Raw genomic sequence first — 22,738 nt, 5'->3', positions numbered from 1 at the left:
TAATCTATTCAATTGTGAACTAACTCTCTCCCTAAATTTAACCCATTGTTTTACATATATATATATATATATATATATATATATATATATATATATATATATATATATATACATACACGCACTGTACATTACTAGTATAACCATACCTAAGTATACATTATGTACATATTTACACATTTTTTAGAATTATTTTTTGGAATTAACTAACTGAATGACAGAACTGAGAGAATACTTCCAAATGACAGATGAAGGGTGAGTGCCAACTTTTGAGCTGGAAACAGGCAGAAAGTGGGGGAAAAGAATTATGTTTATAAGGACCACAAGACTTCCAAGTTACCTCCCCAGTTAGGAATTATTCAAAACTACTTATGATCATGGACAGACATTGAAGTCATAAATTAAGTTTATATTAGAAATCTCTCAATATGGATGTGAGCTAACCACGACTGATGTTACTGGCAATTACTATAATACTGGTGGGATATGGCTGATCTGCTGGATAGCAATTATTGGAATTCAGGTGGAATGGCTTTGTGCGCTGGAAAATTAATAGAATGAAAAATAATTATTTAATTAAAGAAAAAGATGGAGGGGAGGAAAACAAATAGTGATGTAAGTCCATCTGAAGGAATTAAGAAAACTACTACAAAAAGACAGGTAAAGGGAAGAAAATAAATGAAATATGCAGATTTTTTTTTTTAAGATTTTCTTTTTTTATTTACTTTAATTCCACTATTTCAAGCCAAGACTATACCAACCTCTGCTGGCTTTAGATTGGAAGCATCTTCTGCTGAGCAGCCCGCCGTGCGGGAGGAGTTTAAAAATACAATCTAGCTACGCAAGTTGTGCAGTACTAATCAACGTGCATAGGGAGATTGTAATTTAACTCCTCCTCCGTCTGTTTTCACTGATGTCCAGCCAGGGGGTGACACCATCAGACGAGATTAATTCCTGCTTGATGGTGTCGAGGACCACCAACATCTTCTCGTGGACCTCCAGTGGTCCATGGACCACTGGTTGGTGACCGCTGCACTAGAGCAGTGGCTTCCTCTTGGGCCTTTAAGAACGAGACCTCAATGGATCAGTATGCAAGGCAGCTTCCTCCTTACATACTTTTTCAAAATTTTACAAGTTTGATGTTTTCGCTTTGGCTGAAGCAGCTTTCGGGAGAAAAGTTTTGCAGGCTGTGGTGCCCTCAGAATTAGGGTCCGCCTCTTCCTTTTTGTTCCCTACCGCTATTTATTCATTGTCCTCTGGAGCTTGGGTATAGTTTTCCCAACAGTAAGGAATGAAGCCGTGGACTCTCCCTATCTTAAAAGGAAAACATAATTTATGCTTACCAGATAAATTCCTTTCCTTCCGGATAGGGAGAGTCCACGGCCACCGTCCATTTTTTTTTCTTGTCTATGGATGGTCCCCTATTATTTATATTATTCTTCTGGCACCATTTATACCCTAATGTTTCTCCTACTTTTCCTTGTTCCCTCGGCAGAATGACTGGGGTAATGAGGAACTGGGAGGGATATTTAAAGTGAATGTAAATTTTCATCAAGTAGTGCCCGTTTTTTAAAAATACTATTAAAAACAGGGGCACTTTCATTGATGAAACTTTACATTGCACCATATTTGTAGAAATACTTACTTCTTCGTCTTGAAAGCCGGATCACTAAAGATGTCACTTCCTACGCCCGTCGCAATCCTCTTAAGTCAGAAATGATGATTCCGGGCTTCCTTCAATCACGGCGTTGCTTTAGGCAATGCTTCCCCCGGGGGGAAGCCGTAATTACTTCAGCAATGACGAATTGTCATTGCTGAAGTAGGAAGTAGGAAGAGGCTTGCGACGGGCTAGCGGAGCGCTGGAGCGGCTTTCAAGACGAAGAAGTAAGTATTTCTACAAATATGGTGCAATGTAAAGTTTCATAAATGAAAGTGCCCCTGTTTTTAATAGTATTTTTAAAAACTCGGCACTACTTGATGAAACTTTACATTCACTTTAAGCCTTTGGCTGGGGTGTCTTTGCCTCCTCCTGGTGGCCAGGTGTTGTATTTCCCAACAGTAAAGAATGAAGACGTGGATTCTCCCTATCCGGAAGGAAAGGAATTTATCTGGTAAGCATAAATTATATTTTATAGTTTGTTTTTTTAAATTTAGTACGTGTACATACAACATTGCCAGAAAAATGAAGAGGGAAACTGTATTGTAATTAAACACTACTATGACAGTACAATGCAGTCAATTTGCCAGCTGGATGGCATTATGAAGTAGCCGGGTGGGGGCAGTGTAATCCTTTGCAACATTATACATTTTTTTGTTACTTATAGATGTTACGTAAGCTATCCAAAGCACAAAGTGATTGCCTAATTTAACATCAACTTATTTAATGATATGTGCAACAAAAATTGCAAATAAATTAACACTAACTCATTTTTAACTTAAAAGGAGTATGAAACCCAAAATGTATTTCTTTTTAATGGCAGTCCACGAATTCCATTCTTTACCTATTGGAATACAACACCTGGCCACCAGGAGGAGGCAAAGACACCCAAACCAAAGCACTTAAAGGGACACTGAACCCAAAATTTTTCTTTTGTGATTCAGATAGAGCATGAATTTTTAAGCAACTTTCTAATTTACTCCTATTATCAAATTTTCTTTAATCTCTTGGTATCTTTATTTGAAATGCAAGAATCTAAGTTTAGATGCCAGCCCATTTTGGTGAACAACCTGGGTTGTCCTTGCTGATTGGTGGAAAAAAATCCATCCACCAATAAAAAAGTGCTGTCCAGAGTTCTTAACCCAAAAAAGCTTAGATGGCTTTTATTTCAAATAAAGATAGCAAGAGAACGAAGAAAAATTGATAATAGGAGTAAATTAGAAAGTTGCTTAAAATTGCATGCTCTATCTGAATCACAAAAGAAAAAAATTGGGTTCAGTGTCCCTTTAATTATCCCTTCTACTTCCCCTCCCAATAGTTTATTTTTTTCTCATTTAGGAGGTAGGCATAGATCATTATGCTCTGCAGGAAAATTAATTTAACCCCTAGCTCACAGCTCCTATACCTTCCTAGGTCATACTTTTCAGCAAAGAGTACCAAGAGAACCAAGTTACACATGTATAAAAGTAACATTGATTGTGCGTAGGCGATTTTTATTTTAAAAAAAATGTGTATAATATAAATAAAACTTGGTTGGTACCCAAAACCCTTTTTTGTTTTGTCAGATAGAGCATACATTTATAAATAATTTACTTCTGTTAGGAATTTTGTTTAATTATTTTGTTATCCTTTTAAAGGAACAGCAATGCACTAATGGGAGCTAGCGGAGCACAATGAGTGAGCCAATGACAAGGCACATATATGCAGCCACCAATCAGCAGCTCGCATTGCTGCTCCTGAGTCTTCCTACATATGCTAGCTAGTATTGCTGCTCCTGAGCCTCACTACATATGCTAGCTAGCATTGCTGCTCCTGAGCCTCACTACATATGCTAGCTAGCATTTATGCTCCTGAGCCTCACTACATATGCTAGCTAGTATTGGTGCTCCTGAGCCTCACTACATATGCTAGCTAGCATTGGTGCTCCTGAGCCTCACTACATATGCTAGCTAGCATTGCTGTTCCTGAGCCTCACTACATATGCTAGCTAGCATTGCTGCTCCTGAGCCTTACTACATATGCTAGCTAGCAGTGCTGTTCCTGAGCCTCACTACATATGCTAGCTAGCATTGGTGCTCCTGAGCCTCACTACATATGCTAGCTAGCATTGGTGCTCCGGAGCCTCACTACATATGCTAGCTAGCATTGCTACTCCTGAGCCTCACTACATATGCTAGCTAGCATTGCCGCTCCTGAGCCTCACTACATATGCTAGCTAGCATTGCCGCTCCTGAGCCTCACTACATATGCTAGCTAGCTAGCATTGCCACTCCTGAGCCTCACTACATATGCTAGCTAGCATTGCTGTTCCTGAGCCTCACTACATATGCTAGCTAGCATTGCTGCTCCTGAGCCTCACTACATATGCTAGCTAGCATTGCTGCTCCTGAGCCTCACTACATATGCTAGATAGCATTGCTGCTCCTGAGCCTCACTACATATGCTAGCTAGCATTGCTGTTCCTGAGCCTCACTACATAGCATTGCTGCTCCTGAGCCTCACTACATATGCTAGCTAGCATTGCTGTTCCTGAGCATCACTACATATGCTAGCTAGCTTTGCTGTCCCTGGGCCTCACTACATATGCTAGCTAGCATTGCTGCTCCTGAGCCTCACTACATATGCTAGCTAGCATTGCTGCTTCTGATCCTCACTACATATGCTAGCTAGCATTGCCGCTCCTGATCCTCACTACATATGCTAGCTAGCATTGCTGCTTCTGATCCTCACTACATATGCTAGCTAGCATTGCTGCTCCTGAGCCTCACTACATATGCTAGCTAGCATTGCTGTTCCGGAGCCTCACTACATATGCTAGCTAGCATTGCTGTTCCGGAACCTTACTACATATGCTAGCTAGCTTTGCTGCTCCTGAGCCTCACTACATATAATAGCTAGCATTGCTGCTCCTGAGCCTCACTACATATGCTAGCTAGCATTGCTGCTCCTGAGCCTCACTACATATGCTAGCTAGCATTGCTGTTCCTGAGCCTCACTACGTATGCTAGCTAGCATTGCTGCTCCTGAGCCTCACTACATATGCTAGCTAGCATTGCTGTTCCTGAGCCTCACTACATAGCATTGCTGCTCCTGAGCCTCACTACATATGCTAGCTAGCATTGCTGTTCCTGAGCCTCACTACATATGCTAGCTAGCATTGCTGTTCCTGAGCCTCACTACATATGCTAGCTAGCTTTGCTGTCCCTGGGCCTCACTACATATGCTAGCTAGCATTGCTGCTCCTGAGCCTCACTACATATACTATCTAGCATTGCTGCTTCTGATCCTCACTACATATGCTATCTAGCATTGCTGCTTCTGATCCTCACTACATATGCTATCTAGCATTGCTGCTTCTGATCCTCACTACATATGCTAGCTAGCATTGCTGTTCCTGAGCCTCACTACATAGCATTGCTGCTCCTGAGCCTCACTACATAGCATTGCTGCTCCTGAGCCTCACTACATATGCTAGCTAGCATTGCTGTTCCTGAGCCTCACTACATAGCATTGCTGCTCCTGAGCCTCACTACATATGCTAGCTAGCATTGCTGCTCCTGAGCCTCACTACATATGCTAGCTAGCATTGCTGTTCCTGAGCCTCACTACATAGCATTGCTGCTCCTGAGCCTCACTACATATGCTAGCTAGCATTGCCGCTCCTGAGCCTCACTACATATGCTAGCTAGCTTTGCTGTTCCTGAGCCTCACTACATATGCTAGCTAGCTTTGCTGTCCATGAGCCTCACTACATATGCTAGCTAGCATTGCCGCTTCTGATCCTCACTACATATGCTAGCTAGCATTGCCGCTCCTGATCCTCACTACATATGCTAGCTAGCATTGCCGCTCCTGAGCCTCACTACATATGCTAGCTAGCATTGCTGCTCCTGAGCCTCACTACATATGCTAGCTAGCATTGCTGTTCCTGAGCCTCACTACATATGCTAGCTAGCTTTGCTGCTCCTGAGCCTCACTACATATGCTAGCTAGCATTGCTGCTCCTGAGCCTCACTACATATGCTAGCTAGCATTGCTGCTCCCGAGCCTCACTACATATGCTAGCTAGCATATGCTTTTTAACAAAGGATATGTTTTTAATACCTGGTGTGTCAGATTTTGTTATTTAAACATTCTCTTGCGTTTGATTGTCAGGCCATGAAAGACAGAAAGCGCTGTGTCACCGCTCATTGGCTTAATACAGTTTTGAAAAAGAAGAAGATGGTTCCTCCTCATCGAGCTCTCCATTTTCCTGTGGCTTTTCCACCAGGTGGCAAACCTTGTTCCCAGCACGTAAGTAAAGAATTCTATTACCATGTTTGTTTTAATCTTAAATAACCTAAATATCAAACAAAACATGTTTGCGCGGTTATAAGATTTGATGATCGCTAAAATTCTAAACTGCTTTAACATCTTTAAAGGGACATTAAATTTAAAATGTAATTCATATTTAGTGTTTAATTATGCACAATTAAAGGGATATACAACAGTCTACAACAGTCTGTTATAATAAAAAAAAAACACTTTAGTGGTGTTATACTCAAAAGGAAATAGAACCCCAAATGTTTTTTTATAAGTGGTCATAATAGGTGAAAAATGACATGCTCTAACCTTTTGGTCATATAATTTTGTGACTATAGACCCTGCTCTGCTGTGTGTTTAACCCCTGCAAAAGGGTAAAACACAGTAGTTTAATGCGCAAGGCAGCAGGTAACAGTGCAATCTAGCTGTCTTTTTAAATACACAAATAAAAGTTAAATTTTAATACATTATTGTGTACTGAATTGACTGATCTAATAAACATGTTATTTTTCCAAACAGTGCATAGAAGCATATCTTTTTTGAGCTTAGCTCACACTCTTGTGACCTAGGTCAATTTTATGAAACAGTAGACATGCTGCTCTCGACTTGTGTACTGCTGGTTCTAAGGGGACTAGTTCCAACAGTGCTTCTAAGGTCCAGAGCGGCACTTCTACTGTGTGATTAACCCCTTTGTGGAGGTTAAACACACAGTACAGCAGGGTTGATAAGCTGTAAAGTTACATTCTCTAACAGATTAGAGCATGTAATTATTGAACTGTTATGGCCCTTTAGTGATTCAGATGGCCCATATAATTTTAATCAACTTTCCAATTGACTTCTGTTATCAAATTCACTTCATTCTCTTGATATCCTTTGTTGGAGCAGCAACTGAAAGCTAGCTGAACACATCAGGTGAGGCAATGACAAGAGCCATATATGTGCAGCCACCAATCAGTAGCTAGCTCTCAGTATGCTTTTCAACAAAGGATACAAAGTATGAAGCATATTAGATAATAGACGTAAATTAGAAAGTTATTTAAATCTCCATGCGCTATAAATCATTTTAGAAGGATTTTATTTTTTATTTTTTAGCTTAATTTGTGTAGGATCCATTGCTTACAGTATCTGTTTTACTTCTAAAAATTGTAGTATTTTCACTGAAAGTGCAAAACATTATTCATGTTGCAAACAACTAAAGAGGTTGACCTTTTTTCCATTATTCATGCATTTCTGGCAACTAACCAAATGAACGTATACAGGTCCTATGAATACCCAAAAATTCCCCTCTCCCATCGGGCGAGTAAATCACAAAACTTACCAGCCCGCAAGAAACTTTAGTCGCCCGTGCATATCTGCATTCATAGTGTGTGTGTGTGTGTGTGTATATATATATATATATATATATATATATGTATATGTATATATATATATATATATATATATATATATATATATATATATATATATATGTATGTGTATGTATATATATATATATATATATATATATATATATATATATATATATATATATTTCTCTTGTTAAGTGTATCCAGTCCACGGATCATCCATTACTTGTGGGATATTCTCCTTCCCAACAGGAAGTTGCAAGAGGATCACCCACAACAGAGCTGCTATATAGCTCCTCCCCTAACTGTCATATCCAGTCATTCTCTTGCAAGCCTCAACCAAGATGGAGGTCGTAAGAGGAGTGTGGTGTTTTATACTTAGTTTATTCTTCAATCAAAAGTTTGTTATTTTTAAATGGTGCCGGAGTGTACTGTTTATCTCGGGCAGTATTTAGAAGAAGAATCTGCCTGCGTTTTCTATGATCTTAGCAGAAGTAACTAAGATCCATGGCTGTTCTCACATATTCTGAGGAGTGTGGTAACTTCAGAGAGGGAATGGCGTGCAGGTTTTCCTGCAATAAGGTATGTGCAGTTAATATTTCTTTCATGTAATTAGCAAGAGTCCATGAGCTAGTGACGTATGGGATATACATTCCTACCAGGAGGGGCAAAGTTTCCCAAACCTCAAAATGCCTATAAATACACCCCTCACCACACCCACAAATCAGTTTTACAAACTTTGCCTCCTATGGAGGTGGTGAAGTAAGTTTGTGCTAGATTCTACGTTGATATGCGCTCCGCAGCAGGTTGGAGCCCGGTTTTCCTCTCAGCGTGCAGTGAATGTCAGAGGGATGTAAGGAGAGTATTGCCTATTTCAATTCAATGATCTCCTTCTACGGGGTCTATTTCATAGGTTCTCTGTTATCGGTCGTAGAGATTCATCTCTTACCTCCCTTTTCAGATCGACGATATACTCTTATATATACCATTACCTCTACTGATTCTCGTTTCAGTACTGGTTTGGCTTTCTACTACATGTAGATGAGTGTCCTGGGGTAAGTAAGTCTTATTTTCTGTGACACTCTAAGCTATGGTTGGGCACTTTTTATAAAGTTCTAAATATATGTGTTCAAACATTTATTTGCCTTGACTCAGGATGTTCAACGTTCCTTATTTCAGACAGTCAGTTTCATATTTGGGATAATGCATATGAATAAATCAATATTTTTCTTACCTTAAAATTTGACTTTTTTCCCTGTGGGCTGTTAGGCTTGCGGGGGCTGAAAATGCTTCATTTTATTGCGTCATTCTTGGCACGGACTTTTTTGGCGCAACATTTTTTTTTCTGTTTCCGGCGTCATACGTGTCGCCGGAAGTTGCGTCATTTTTTACGTTTTTTTGCGCCAAAAGTGTCGGCGTTCCGGATGTGGCGTCATTTTTGGCGCCAAAAGCATTTAGGCGCCAAATAATGTGGGCGTCTTTTTTTGGCGCTAAAAAATATGGGCGTCACTATTGTCTCCACATTATTTAAGTCTCATTATTTATTGCTTCTGGTTGCTAGAAGCTTGTTCACTGGCATTTTTTCCCATTCCTGAAACTGTCATTTAAGGAATTTGATCAATTTTGCTTTATATGTTGTTTTTTCTATTACATATTGCAAGATGTCCCAGATTGACCCTGAGTCAGAAGATACTTCTGGAAAATCGCTGCCTGGTGCTGGATCTACCAAAGTTAAGTGTATCTGCTGTAAACTTGTGGTATCTGTTCCTCCAGCTGTTGTTTGTAATGAGTGTCATGACAAACTTGTTAATGCAGATAATATTTCCTTTAGTAATGTTACATTACCTGTTGCTGTTCCATCAACATCTAATACTCAGAGTGTTCCTGATAACATAAGAGATTTTGTTTCTAAATCCATTAAGAAGGCTATGTCTGTTATTCCTCCTTCTAGTAAACGTAAAAGGTCTTTTAAAACTTCTCATTTTTCAGATGAATTTTTAAATGAACATCATCATTCTGATAATGGTTCCTCTGGTTCAGAGGATTCTGTCTCAGAGGTTGATGCTGATAAATCTTCATATTTTTTCAAAATGGAATTTATTCGTTCTTTACTTAAAGAAGTCTTAATTGCATTAGAAATAGAGTATTCTGGTCCTCTTGATACTAAATCTAAACGTTTAAATAAGGTTTTTAAATCTCCTGTAGTTATTCCAGAAGTTTTTCCTGTCCCTGATGCTATTTCTGAAGTAATTTCCAAGGAATGGAATAATTTGGGTAATTAATTTACTCCTCCTAAACGTTTTAAGCAATTATATCCTGTGCCATCTGACAGATTAGAGTTTTGGGACAAAATCCCTAAGGTTGATGGGGCTGTCTCTACTCTTGCTAAACGTACTACTATTCCTACGGCAGATAGTACTTCCTTTAAGGATCCTTTAGATAGGAAGATTGAATCCTTTCTAAGAAAAGCTTACTTATGTTCAGGTAATCTTCTTAGACCTGCTATATCTTTAGCGGATGTTGCTGCAGCTTCAACTTTTTGGTTAGAAGCTTTAGCGCAACAAGTAACAGATGATAATTCTCATAGCATTGTTAATCTTCTTCAACATGCTAATAACTTTATTTGTGATGCCATCTTTGATATCATTAGAGTTGATGTCAGGTATATGTCTCTAGCTATTTTAGCTAGAAGAGCTTTATGGCTTAAAACTTGGAATGCTGATATGTCTTCTAAGTCTACTCTGCTTTCCCTTTCTTTCCAAGGTAATAAACTATTTGGTTCTCAGTTGGATTCTATTATCTCGACTGTTACTGGAGGGAAAGGAACTTTTTTACCACAGGATAAAAAATCTAAAGGTAAATTTAGGTCTAATAATCGTTTTCGTTCCTTTCGTCACAATAAGGAACAAAAGCCTGATCCTTCACCCACAGGAGCGGTATCAGTTTGGAAACCATCTCCAGTCTGGAATAAATCCAAGCCTTTTAGAAAACCAAAGCCAGCTCCCAAGTCCACATGAAGGTGCGGCCCTCATTCCAGCCCAGCTGGTAGGGGGCAGATTACGATTTTTCAAAGAAATTTGGATCAATTCAATTCACAATCTTTGGATTCAGAACATTGTTTCAGAAGGGTACAGAATTGGCTTCAAGATAAGGCCTCCTGCAAAGAGATTTTTTCTTTCCCGTGTCTCAGTAAATCCAGCGAAGGCTCAAGCATTTCTGAAATGTATTTCAGATCTAGAGTTGGCTGGAGTAATTATGCCAGTTCCAGTTCTGGAACAGGGGCTGGGGTTTTATTCAAATCTCTTCATTGTACCAAAGAAGGAGAATTCCTTCAGACCAGTTCTGGATCTAAAAATATTAAATAGTTATGCAAGGATACCAACATTCAAAATGGTAACTATAAGGACTATCCTGCCTTTTGTTCAGCAAGGGCATTATATGTCCACAATAGATTTACAGGATGCATATCTGCATATTCCGATTCATCCAGATCACTATCAGTTTCTGAGATTCTCTTTCCTAGACAAGCATTACCAGTTTGTGGCTCTGCCGTTTGGCCTAGCAACAGCTCCAAGAATTTTTACAAAGGTTCTCAGTGCCCTTCTGTCTGTAATCAGAGAACAGGGTATTGTGGTATTTCCTTATTTGGACGATATCTTGGTACTTGCTCAGTCTTCACATTTAGCAGAATCTCATACGAATCGACTTGTGTTGTTTCTTCAAGATCATGGTTGGAGGATCAATTTACCGAAAAAGTTCATTGTTTCCTCAGACAAGGGTAACCTTTTTAGGTTTCCAGATAGATTCAGTGTCCATGACTCTGTCTCTGACAGACAAGAGACGTCTAAAATTGATCTCAGCTTGTCGAAATCTTCAGTCTCAATCATTCCCTTCGGTAGTCTTATGCATGGAAATTTTAGGTCTTATGACTGCTGCATCGGACGCGATCCCCTTTGCTCGTTTTCACATGCGACCTCTTCAGCTCTGTATGCTGAACCAGTGGTGCAGGGATTACACAAAGATATCTCAATTAATATCTTTAAAACCGATTGTACGACACTCTGACGTGGTGGACAGATCACCATCGTTTAGTTCAGGGGGCTTCTTTTGTTCTTCCGACCTGGACTGTAATTTCAACAGATGCAAGTCTGACAGGTTGGGGAGCTGTTTGGGGGTCTCTGACAGCACAAGGGGTTTGGGAATCTCAGGAGGTGAGATTACCAATCAATATTTTGGAACTCCGTGCAATTTTCAGAGCTCTTCAGTCATGGCCTCTTCTAAAGAGAGAATCGTTCATTTGTTTTCAGACAGACAATGTCACAACTGTGGCATATATCAATCATCAAGGAGGGACTCACAGTCCTCTGGCTATGAAAGAAGTATCTCGAATACTGGTATGGGCGGAATCCAGCTCCTGTCTAATTTCTGCGGTTCATATCCCAGGTATAGACAATTGGGAAGCGATTTATCTCAGTCGCCAAACGTTACATCCGGGCGAATGGTCTCTTCACCCAGAGGTTTTTCTTCAGATTGTTCAAATGTGGGGACTTCCAGAAATAGATCTGATGGCTTCTCATCTAAACAAGAAACTTCCCAGGTATCTGTCCAGATCCAGGGATCCTCAGGCGGAAGCAGTGGATGCATTGTCACTTCCTTGGAAGTATCATCCTGCCTATATCTTTCCGCCTCTAGTTCTTCTTCCAAGGGTAATCTCCAAGATTCTGAAGGAATGCTCGTTTGTTCTGCTGGTGGCTCCAGCATGGCCTCACAGGTTTTGGTATGCGGATCTTGTCCGGATGGCCTCTTGCCAACCGCGGACTCTTCCGTTAAGACCAGACCTTCTGTCGCAAGGTCCTTTTTACCATCAGGATCTCAAATCCTTAAATTTAAAGGTATGGAGATTGAACACTTGATTCTTAGTCAAAGAGGTTTCTCTGACTCTGTGATTAATACTATGTTACAGGCTCGTAAATCTGTATCTAGGAAGATATATTATCGAGTCTGGAAGACTTACATTTCTTGGTGTCTTTCTCATCATTTTTCCTGGCATTCTTTTAGAATTCCGAGAATTTTACAGTTTCTTAAGGATGGTTTGGATAAAGGTTTGTCCGCAAGTTCCTTGAAAGGACAAATCTCTGCTCTTTCTGTTCTTTTTCACAGAAAGATTGCTAATCTTCCTGATATTCATTGTTTTGTACAAGCTTTGGTTCGTATAAAGCCTGTTATTAAGTCAATTTCTCCTCCTTGGAGTTTGAATTTGGTTCTGGGGGCTCTTCAAGCTCCTCCGTTTGAACCTATGCATTCATTGGACATTAAATTACTTTCTTGGAAAGTTTTGTTTCTTTTGGCCATCTCTTCTGCTAGAAGAGTTTCTGAATTATCTGCTCTTTCTTGTGAGTCTCCTTTTCTGATTTTTCATCAGGATAAGGCGGTGTTGCGAACTTCTTTTAAATTTTTGCCTAAGGTTGTAAATTCTAACAACATTAGTAGAGAAATTGTGGTTCCTTCATTGTGTCCTAATCCTAAGAATTCTAAGGAGAGATCATTGCATTCTTTGGATGTAGTTAGAGCTTTGAAATATTATGTTGAAGCTACTAAGAATGTCCGAAAGACTTCTAGTCTATTTGTTATCTTTTCCGGTTCTAGGAAAGGTCAGAAGGCCTCTGCCATTTCTTTGGCATCTTGGTTGAAATCTTTAATTCATCATGCTTATGTCGAGTCGGGTAAAACTCCGCCTCAGAGAATTACAGCTCATTGTACTAGGTCAGTTTCTACTTCCTGGGCGTTTAGGAATGAAGCTTCGGTTGATCAGATTTGCAAAGCAGCAACTTGGTCTTCTTTGCATACTTTTACTAAATTCTACCATTTTGATGCGTTTTCTTCTTCTGAAGCAGTTTTTGGTAGAAAAGTACTTCAGGCAGCTGTTTCAGTTTGATTCTTCTGCTTATAATTTCAGTTTTTTTCATTATAAGATTTAAACTTTATTTTGGGTGTGGATTATTTTTCAGCGGAATTGGCTGTCTTTATTTTATCCCTCCCTCTCTAGTGACTCTTGCGTGGAAGATCCACATCTTGGGTAGTCATTATCCCATACGTCACTAGCTCATGGACTCTTGCTAATTACATGAAAGAAAACATAATTTATGTAAGAACTTACCTGATAAATTCATTTCTTTCATATTAGCAAGAGTCCATGAGGCCCACCCTTTTTTGTGGTGGTTATGATTTTTTTTTATAAAGCACAATTATTCAAATTCCTTATTTTTTATGCTTTCGCACTTTTTTCTTATCACCCCACTTCTTGGCTATGCGTTAAACTGATTTGTGGGTGTGGTGAGTTGTGTATTTATAGGCATTTTGAGGTTTAGGAAACTTTGCCCCTCCTGGTAGGAATGTAAATCCCATACGTCACTAGCTTATGGACTCTTGCTAATATGAAAGAAATTAATTTATCAGGTAAGTTCTAACATAAATTATGTTGTTTCTAGGGATGGAATTTGCTAGAAAATGCTGCTGATACCGAACTAATGTAAGTAAAGCCTTAAATGCAGTTATAGCGACTGGTATCAGGCTTATTAATAGAGATACATACTCTTATAAAAATGTAATATAAAACGTTTGCTGGCATGTTTAATCGTTTTTATATGTATTTGGTGATAAAACTTATTGGGGCCTAGTTTTTTTCCACATGGCTGGCTTGAATTTTGCCTAGTAATAGTTTCCTTAGGCTTTCCACTGTTGTAATATGAGTGGGAGGGGCCTTTTTTAGTTCTTTTCTGTGCAGATAAAAATACTGACAGACATTCAGCTTCCCTCTGCATGAACCAGGACATCTCTGGAGGGCTCAAAAGGCTTCAAAGTCGTTTTTGAGGGAGGTAAAAAGCCACAGTAGAGCTGTGGCAGTTGTTGTGACTGTTTGAAAAAAAAAACAAAAAAAAAAGTTTTTGTCTTTTATTATTCAGTTTTGGGTATTAAGGGGTTAATCATCCATTTGCAAGTGGGTGCAATGCTCTGCTAACTTGTTACATACACTGTAAAAATGTTGTTAGTGTAACTGCTTTTTTCACTGTTAATTCAAATTTTGACAAAATTTGTGTTTCTTAAAGGTGCAGTAACGTTTTTTATATTGCTTGTAAACTTGTTTAAAGTGTTTTCCAAGCTTGCTAGTCTCATTGCTAGTCTGTTTAAACATGTCTGACACAGAGGAAACTACTTGTTCATTATGTTTGAAAGCCATGGTGGAGCCCCATAGGAGAATGTGTACTAAATGTATTGATTTCACCTTAAACAGTAAAGATCAGTCTTTAACTATAAAAGAAATATCACCAGAAGATTCTGACAAGGGGGAAGTTATGGCGACTAACTCTCCCCACGTGTCAGACCCTTCGCCTCCCGCTCAGGGGATGCACGCTAATATGGCGCCAATTACATCAGGGACGCCCATAGCGATTACCTTGCAGGACATGGCTGCAATCATGAATAATACCCTGTCAGAGGTATTATCCAGGTTGCCTGAATTAAGAGGCAAGCGCGATTGCTCTGGGGTTAGGAGAAATACAGAGCGTGCAGATGCTTTAAGGGCCATGTCTGATACTGCGTCACAATATGCAGATCATGAGGACGGAGAGCTTCAGTCTGTGGGTGACATCTCTGATTCGGGGAAACCTGATTCAGAGATTTCTAATTTTAAATTTAAGCTTGAGAACCTCCGTGTGTTGCTTGGGGAGGTATTAGCTGCTCTGAATGACTGTAACACAGTTGCAGTACCAGAGAAATTGTGTAGGCTGGATAAATACTATGCGGTACCGGTGTGTACTGATGTTTTTCCTATACCTAAAAGGCTTACAGAAATTATTAGCAAGGAGTGGGATAGACCGGGGGTGCCTTTTTCCCCACCTCCTATATTTAGAAAAATGTTTCCAATAGACGCCACTACACGGGACTTATGGCAGAGGGTCATTAAGGTGGAGGGAGCAGTTTCTACTTTAGCAAAGCGTACCACTATCCCGGTTGAGGACAGTTGTGCTTTTTCAGATCCAATGGATAAAAAATTGGAGGGTTACCTTAAGAAAATGTTTATTCAACAAGGTTTTATTTTACAGCCCCTTGCATGCATTGTGCCTGTCACGGCCGCGGCGACATTCTGGTTTGAGGCCCTGGAAGAGGCCATCCATACAGCTCCATTGACTGAAATTATTGACAAGCTTAGAACACTTAAGCTAGCTAACTCATTTGTTTCTGATGCCATTGTTCATTTGACTAAACTAACGGCTAAGAATTCCGGATTCGCCATCCAAGCACGTAGGGCGCTATGGCTTAAATCCTGGTCAGCTGACGTGACTTCGAAGTCTAAATTACTCAACATTCCTTTCAAGGGGCAGACCTTATTCGGGCCTGGTTTGAAGGAAATTATTGCTGACATTACTGGAGGTAAGGGTCACACCCTTCCTCAGGACAGGGCCAAAGCAAAGGCCAAACAGTCTAATTTTCGTGCCTTTCGAAATTTCAAGGCAGGTGCAGCATCAACTTCCTCCGCTTCAAAACAAGAGGGAACTTTTGCTCAATCTAAGCAGGCCTGGAAACCTAACCAGTCCTGGAACAAAGGCAAGCAGGCCAGAAAGCCTGCTGCTTCCTCTAAGACAGCATGAAGGAACGGCACCCTATCCGGCGACGGATCTAGTAGGGGGCAGACTTTCTCTCTTCGCCCAGGCGTGGGCAAGAGATGTTCAGGATCCCTGGGCGTTGGAGATCATATCTCAGGGATATCTTCTGGACTTCAAAGCTTCCCCTCCACAAGGGAGATTTCATCTTTCAAGGCTATCTGCAAATCAGATAAAGAAAGAGGCATTCCTACGCTGTGTGCAAGACCTCCTAGTTATGGGAGTGATCCATCCAGTTCCGCGGACGGAACAAGGACAGGGTTTTTATTCAAATCTGTTTGTGGTTCCCAAAAAAGAGGGAACCTTCAGACCAATTTTGGATCTAAAGATCTTAAACAAATTCCTCAGAGTTCCATCTTTCAAAATGGAAACTATTCGGACCATCCTACCCATGATCCAAGAAGGTCAGTACATGACCACAGTGGACTTAAAGGATGCCTACCTTCACATACCGATTCACAAAGATCATCATCGGTTTCTAAGGTTTGCCTTTCTAGACAGGCATTACCAATTTGTAGCTCTTCCCTTCGGGTTGGCTACAGCCCCGAGAATCTTTACAAAGGTTCTGGGCTCACTTCTGGCGGTTCTAAGACCGCGAGGCATAGCGGTGGCTCCGTATCTAGACGACATCCTGATACAGGCGTCAAGCTTTCAAGTTGCCAAGTCTCATACAGAGATCGTTCTGGCATTTCTGAGGTCGCACGGGTGAAAAGTGAACGTGGAAAAGAGTTCTCTATCCCCACTCACAAGAGTCTCCTTCTTAGGGACTCTTATAGATTCTGTAGAAATGAAAATTTACCTGTCGGAGTCCAGGTTATCAAAGCTTCTAAATGCTTGCCGTGTTCTTCACTCCATTCCGCGCCCTTCGGTAGCTCAGTGTATGGAGGTAATCGGCTTAATGGTAGCGGCATTGGACATAGTGCCATTTGCGCGCCTTCATCTCAGACCGCTGCAATTATGCATGCTGAGTCAGTGGAATGGGGATTACACAGATTTGTCCCCTCTGCTAAATCTGGATCAAGAGACCAGAGATTCTCTTCTCTTCAACAGATGCCAGCCTTCTAGGTTGGGGTGCAGTCTGGAATTCCCTGAAGGCACAGGGATCGTGGACTCAGGAGGAGAAACTCCTTCCAATAAATATTCTGGAGTTAAGAGCGATATTCAATGCTCTTCTGGCTTGGCCTCAGTTAGCAACACTGAGGTTCATCAGATTTCAGTCGGACAACATCACGACTGTGGCTTAGATCAACCATCAAGGGGGAACCAGGAGTTCCCTAGCGATGTTAGAAGTCTCAAAAATAATTCGCTGGGCAGAGTACCATGCTTGCCACCTTGTCACTACTTTGTCAGCAATCCATATCCCAGGCGTGGAGAACTGGGAGGCGGATTTTCTAAGTCGTCAGACTTTCCATCCGGGGGAGTGGGAACTCCATCCGGAGGTGTTTGCTCAGTTGATTCATCGTTGGGGCAAACCAGAGTTGGATCTCATGGCGTCTCTCCAGAATGCCAAGCTTCCTTGTTACGGATCCAGGTCCAGGGACCCAGAAGCGACGCTGATAGATGCGCTAGCAGCGCCTTGGTTCTTCAACCTGGCTTATGTGTTTCCACCGTTTCCTCTGCTCCCTCGACTGATGGCCAAAATCAAACAGGAGAGAGCATCTGTGATTCTGATAGCACCTGCGTGGCCACGCAGGACTTGGTATGCAGACCTAGTGGACATGTCATCCTTTCCACCATGGACTCTGCCTCTAAGACAGGACCTTCTGATACAAGGTCCTTTCAATCATCCAAATCTAATTTCTCTGAGACTGACTGCATGGAGATTGAACTCTTGATTCTATCAAGGCGTGGCTTCTCCGAATCAGTCATTGATACTTAAATACAAGCACGAAAGCCTGTTACCAGGAAAATCTACCACAAGATATGGAGTAAATATCTTTATTGGTGTGAATCCAAGACTTACTCATGGAGTAAAGTTAGGATTCCTAGAATATTGTCTTTTCTCCAAGAGGGCTTTGACAAAGGATTATCAGCTAGTTCCTTAAAGGGACAGATTTCTGCTCTGTCTATTCTTTTGCACAAGCGTCTGGCAGAGGTTCCAGACGTCCAGGCATTTTGCCAGGCTTTGGTTAGATTTAAGCCTGTGTTTAAACCTAATGCTCCCCCGTGGAGCTTAAACTTGGTTCTTAAGGTTCTTCAAGGAGTTCCGTTTGAACCCCTTCATTCCATTGATATTAAACTTTTATCTTGGAAAGTTCTGTTTTTGATAGCTATTTCCTCGGCTCGGAGAGTCTCTGAGCTATCTGCCTTACAATGTGATTCTCCCTATCTGATTTTTCATTCAGATAAGGTAGTTCTGCGCACCAAACCTGGGTTTTTACCTAAGGTGGTTTCTAACAAGAATATCAATCAAGAGATTGTTGTTCCATCGTTGTGCCCTAATCCTTCTTCAAAGAAGGAACGTCTTTTACATAATCTGGACGTAGTCCGTGCCTTGAAGTTTTACTTACAAGCTACTAAGGATTTTCGTCAAACATCTTTCCTGTTTGTCGTTTACTCTGGACAGAGGAGAGGTCAAAAAGCTTTGGCTTCGGAGCGTAATAAGCCTAGCCTATGAGACTGCTGGACAGCAGCCCCCTGAAAGGATTACAGCTCATTCTACTAGAGCTGCGGCTTCCACCTGGGCCTTCAAAATTGAGGCCTCTGTTGAACAGATTTGCAAGGCTGCGACTTGGTCTTTGCTTCACACTTTTTCAAAATTTTACAAATTTGATACTTTTGCTTCTTTGGAGGCTGTGTTTGGGAGAAAGGTTCTTCAGGCAGTGGTTCCTTCCGCTTAATCCTGCCTTGTCCCTCCCATCATCCGTGTACTTTAGCTTTGGTATTGGTATCCCACAAGTAATGGATGATCCGTGGACTGGATACACTTAACAAGAGAAAACATAATTTATGCTTACCTGATAAATTTATTTCTCTTGTAGTGTATCCAGTCCACGGCCCGCCCTGTCCTTTTAAGGCAGGTCTAAATTTGAATTAAACTACAGTCACCACTGCACCCTATGGTTTCTCCTTTCTCTGTTTTCGGTCGAATGACTGGATATGACAGTTAGGGGAGGAGCTATATAGCAGCTCTGCTGTGGGTGATCCTCTTGCAACTTCCTGTTGGGAAGGAGAATATCCCACAAGTAATGGATGATCCGTGGGCTGGATACACTACAAGAGAAATACATTTATCAGGTAAGCATAAATTATGTTATATATATCTTTTTTAAAAAGGCAATATAAATAGTGTTATTGCAGACAGAGGTCCCCATTTGAGTGCTTTGCAAGCTGCTTACTACTTGGGACTTGAGCATTATTAAAAAGGCTTTAACTTTAGAAAATATTTCTTTCTTTCATGTAATTGGCAAGAGTCCATGAGCTAGTGATGTATGGGATATACAATCCTACCAGGAGGGGCAAAGTTTCCCAAACCTCAAAATGCCTATAAATACACCCCTCACCACACCCACAATTCAGTTTTACAAACTTTGCCTCCTATGGAGGTGGTGAAGTAAGTTTGTGCTAAGATTTCTACGTTGATATGCGCTTCTCAACATTTTGAAGCCCGATTCCTTTCAGAGTACAGTGAATGTCAGAGGGATGGGAAGGGAGTATCACCTATTAAATGCAATGGTTTTCCTCACAGGAGATCTATTTCATAGGTTCTCTTTTATCGGTCGTAGAGATTCATCTCCTACCTCCCATCCTTTGTTAAGACACGATGAGTCCACGGATCATCTTAATTACTAATGGGATATTCACCTCCTGGTTAGCAGGAGGAGGCAACGAGCACCACAGCAGAGCTGTTAAATAGCTCCTCCCTTCCCTCCCACTCCAGTCATTCTCTTTGCCTACATTAGTGATAGGAAGAGGTAAAGTGAGGTGTTAGAAAAGATTCTTCAATCAAGAGTTTATTATTTTTAAAGTAGTGCCAGAGAGTGCTGCTTTGTTCTAGGGTGTAGCCGTAGTCCATATCAGTCTCTTCAGTAGAGCTTTTGGTGGCTTTAGAGCAATGGGAACTTGTGGGACATAATTCTCACTGCGCCTCCCATGTATTTTGCTGCCCTGTATGCCTTTAGTCTGAGGAAAAGGATTACTCAGCATGCCTTTTTTTCCACAGGTCAATGGGAGGGAGAGAACCTCTTAAACCTGGGATCTGCCTTGCTGTCAGGCAGAAGATGAGGTAAGTGCTAACTTTTTGTCTAGGGATAGAAAGAAGATCTCAGAAAAAAGTTTGGGCACGATATTATTTTATTCAAAGCCTCATTACCAATAAGGAATAGATTCTCCTATGATGCTAGGGGGCACTATGACAGTTTGGCTTTTATTATTCTACAAGCCTTATTAATGTTGATAGATTCTCCTACTGCGTTAGGAGATAATAGGCAAACTTAGACGCAGGCACTGGGGCTGATCCCTCATCTCCCGGCGGTTTCCTGACATAATTTCTCTTGTTAAGTGTATCCATTCCACGGATCATCCATTACTTGTGGGATATTCTCCTTCCCAACAGGAAGTTGCAAGAGGATCACCCACAGCAGAGCTGCTATATAGCTCCTCCCCTCACTGCCATATCCAGTCATTCTCTTGCAACTCTCAACTAAGATGGAGGTCGTAAGAGGACTGTGGTGTTTTATACTTTTACTAGTTATAGTTTATACTAACTTACTAGTTTATTTCTTCAATCAAAAGTTTGTTATTTTTAAATGGTACCGAAGTGTACTGTTTATCTCAGGCAGTATTTAGAAGAAGAATCTGCCTGCGTTTTCTATGATCTTAGCAGAAGTAACTATCACATATTCTGAGGAGTGAGGTAACTTCAGAGGGGGAATAGTGTGCAGGTTTTCCTGTAATAAGGCATGTGCAGTTAAAATATGTTAAAATATTTTTCTAGGGATGGAATTTGCTAGAAAATGCTGCTGATACCGAAGTAATGTAAGTAAAGCCTTAAATGCAGTGATAGTGACTGGTATCAGGCTTATTAATAGAGATACATACTCTTATAAAAGTGTATTTTTAAACGTTTGCTGGCATGTTTAATCGTTTTTTACATATGTTTGGTGATAAAACTTATTGGGGCCTAGTTTTTTCCACATGGCTGGCTTGAATTTTGCCTAGAAACAGTTCCCTGAGGCTTCCCACTGTTGTAATATGAGTGGGAGGGGCCTATTTTGGCTTTTTTTTTTTGCACAGCAAAAATTACAGACACAGACATCCAGCTTCTTCCTGCATGTTCCAGGACTTCTCTGAAGGGCTCAAAAGGCTTCAAAAGTCGTATTGAGGGAGGTAAAAAGCCACAGTAGCGCTGTGGCAGTTGTGACTGTTTAAAAAACGTTTTTGTCATTTGTTATTCCGTTTTTGGTATTAAGGGGTTAATCATCAATTTGCAAGTGGGTGCAATGCTCTGCTAACTTATTATATACACTGTAAAAATTTCGTTAGTGTAACTGCATTTTTTCACTGTTATTTCAAAATTTGGGAAAATTTGTGTTTCTTAAAGGCGCAGTAACGTTTTTTATATTGCTTGTAAACTTATTTTAAAGTGTTTTCCAAGCTTGCTAGTCTCATTGCTAGTCTGTTTAAACATGTCTGACACAGAGGAACCTACTTGTTCATTATGTTTGAAAGCCATGGTGGAGCCCCATAGGAGAATGTGTACTAAATGTATTGATTTCACCTTAAACAGTAAAGATCAGTCTTTATCTATAAAATAATTATCACCAGAGGGTTCTGTCGAGGGGGAAGTTATGCCGACTAACTCTCCCCACGTGTCAGACCCTTCGCCTCCCGCTCAGGGGACGCACGCTAATATGGCGCCAATTACATCAGGGACGCCCATAGCGATTACCTTGCAGGACATGGCTGCAATCATGAATAATACCCTGTCAGAGGTATTATCTAGATTGCCTGAATTAAGAGGCAAGCGCGATAGCTCTATGGTTAGGAGAGATACAGAGCGCTCAAATGCTGTTAGAGCCATGTCTGATACTGCGTCACAGTATGCAGAACATGAGGACGGAGAGCTTCAGTCTGTGGGTGACATCTCTGACTCGGGGAAACCTGATTCAGAGATTTCTAATTTTAAATTTAAGCTTGAGAACCTCCGTGTATTGCTTGGGGAGGTATTAGCTGCTCTGAATGACTGTAACACAGTTGCAATTCCAGAGAAATTGTGTAGGCTGGATAGATACTATGCGGTGCCGGTGTGTACTGACGTTTTTCCTATACCTAAAAGGCTTACAGAAATTATTAGCAAGGAGTGGGATAGACCGGGGGTGCCTTTTTCCCCACCTCCTATATTTAGAAAAATGTTTCCAATAGACGCCACTACACGGGACTTATGGCAGACGGTCATTAAGGTGGAGGGAGCAGTTTCTACTTTAGCAAAGCGTACCACTATCCCGGTTGAGGACAGTTGTGCTTTTTCAGATCCAATGGATAAAAAATTGGAGGGTTACCTTAAGAAAATGTTTATTCAACAAGGTTTTATTTTACAGCCCCTTGCATGCATTGCGCCTGTCACTGCTGCGGCGGCATTCTGGTTTGAGGCCCTGGAAGAGGCCATCCAGACAGCTCCATTGAATGAAATTTTTGCGCTATGGCTTAAATCCTAGTCAGCTGACGTGACTTCAAAGTCTAAATTACTCAACATTCCTTTCAAGGGGCAGACCTTATTCGGGCCTGGCTTGAAGGAAATTATTGCTGACATTACTGGAGGCAAGGGTCATACCCTT

At 40.9% G+C, this 22,738-nt stretch overlaps 1 protein-coding gene across 2 annotated transcripts in view; it reads left to right on the top strand.

Annotated features, from left to right (window-relative positions):
- PAXIP1 (PAX interacting protein 1) overlaps positions 1-22,738 on the top strand; it is a 348,897-nt gene that overhangs the window by 140,044 nt on the left and 186,115 nt on the right. For both annotated transcript variants that reach the window (XM_053713809.1, XM_053713808.1), the window contains exon 10: positions 5,810-5,947. In XM_053713809.1, coding sequence (XP_053569784.1) covers positions 5,810-5,947 — 138 coding nt within the window. The remainder of the gene's footprint in view (positions 1-5,809; positions 5,948-22,738) is intronic.

Source organism: Bombina bombina, chromosome 5 (genome assembly GCF_027579735.1).
Source record: "Bombina bombina isolate aBomBom1 chromosome 5, aBomBom1.pri, whole genome shotgun sequence".
NCBI classification, from domain to species: Eukaryota; Metazoa; Chordata; class Amphibia; order Anura; family Bombinatoridae; genus Bombina; species Bombina bombina.
The sequence above is the reverse complement of the archived record's forward strand: the minus strand, read 5'-3'. Positions and strand labels throughout refer to the sequence as shown.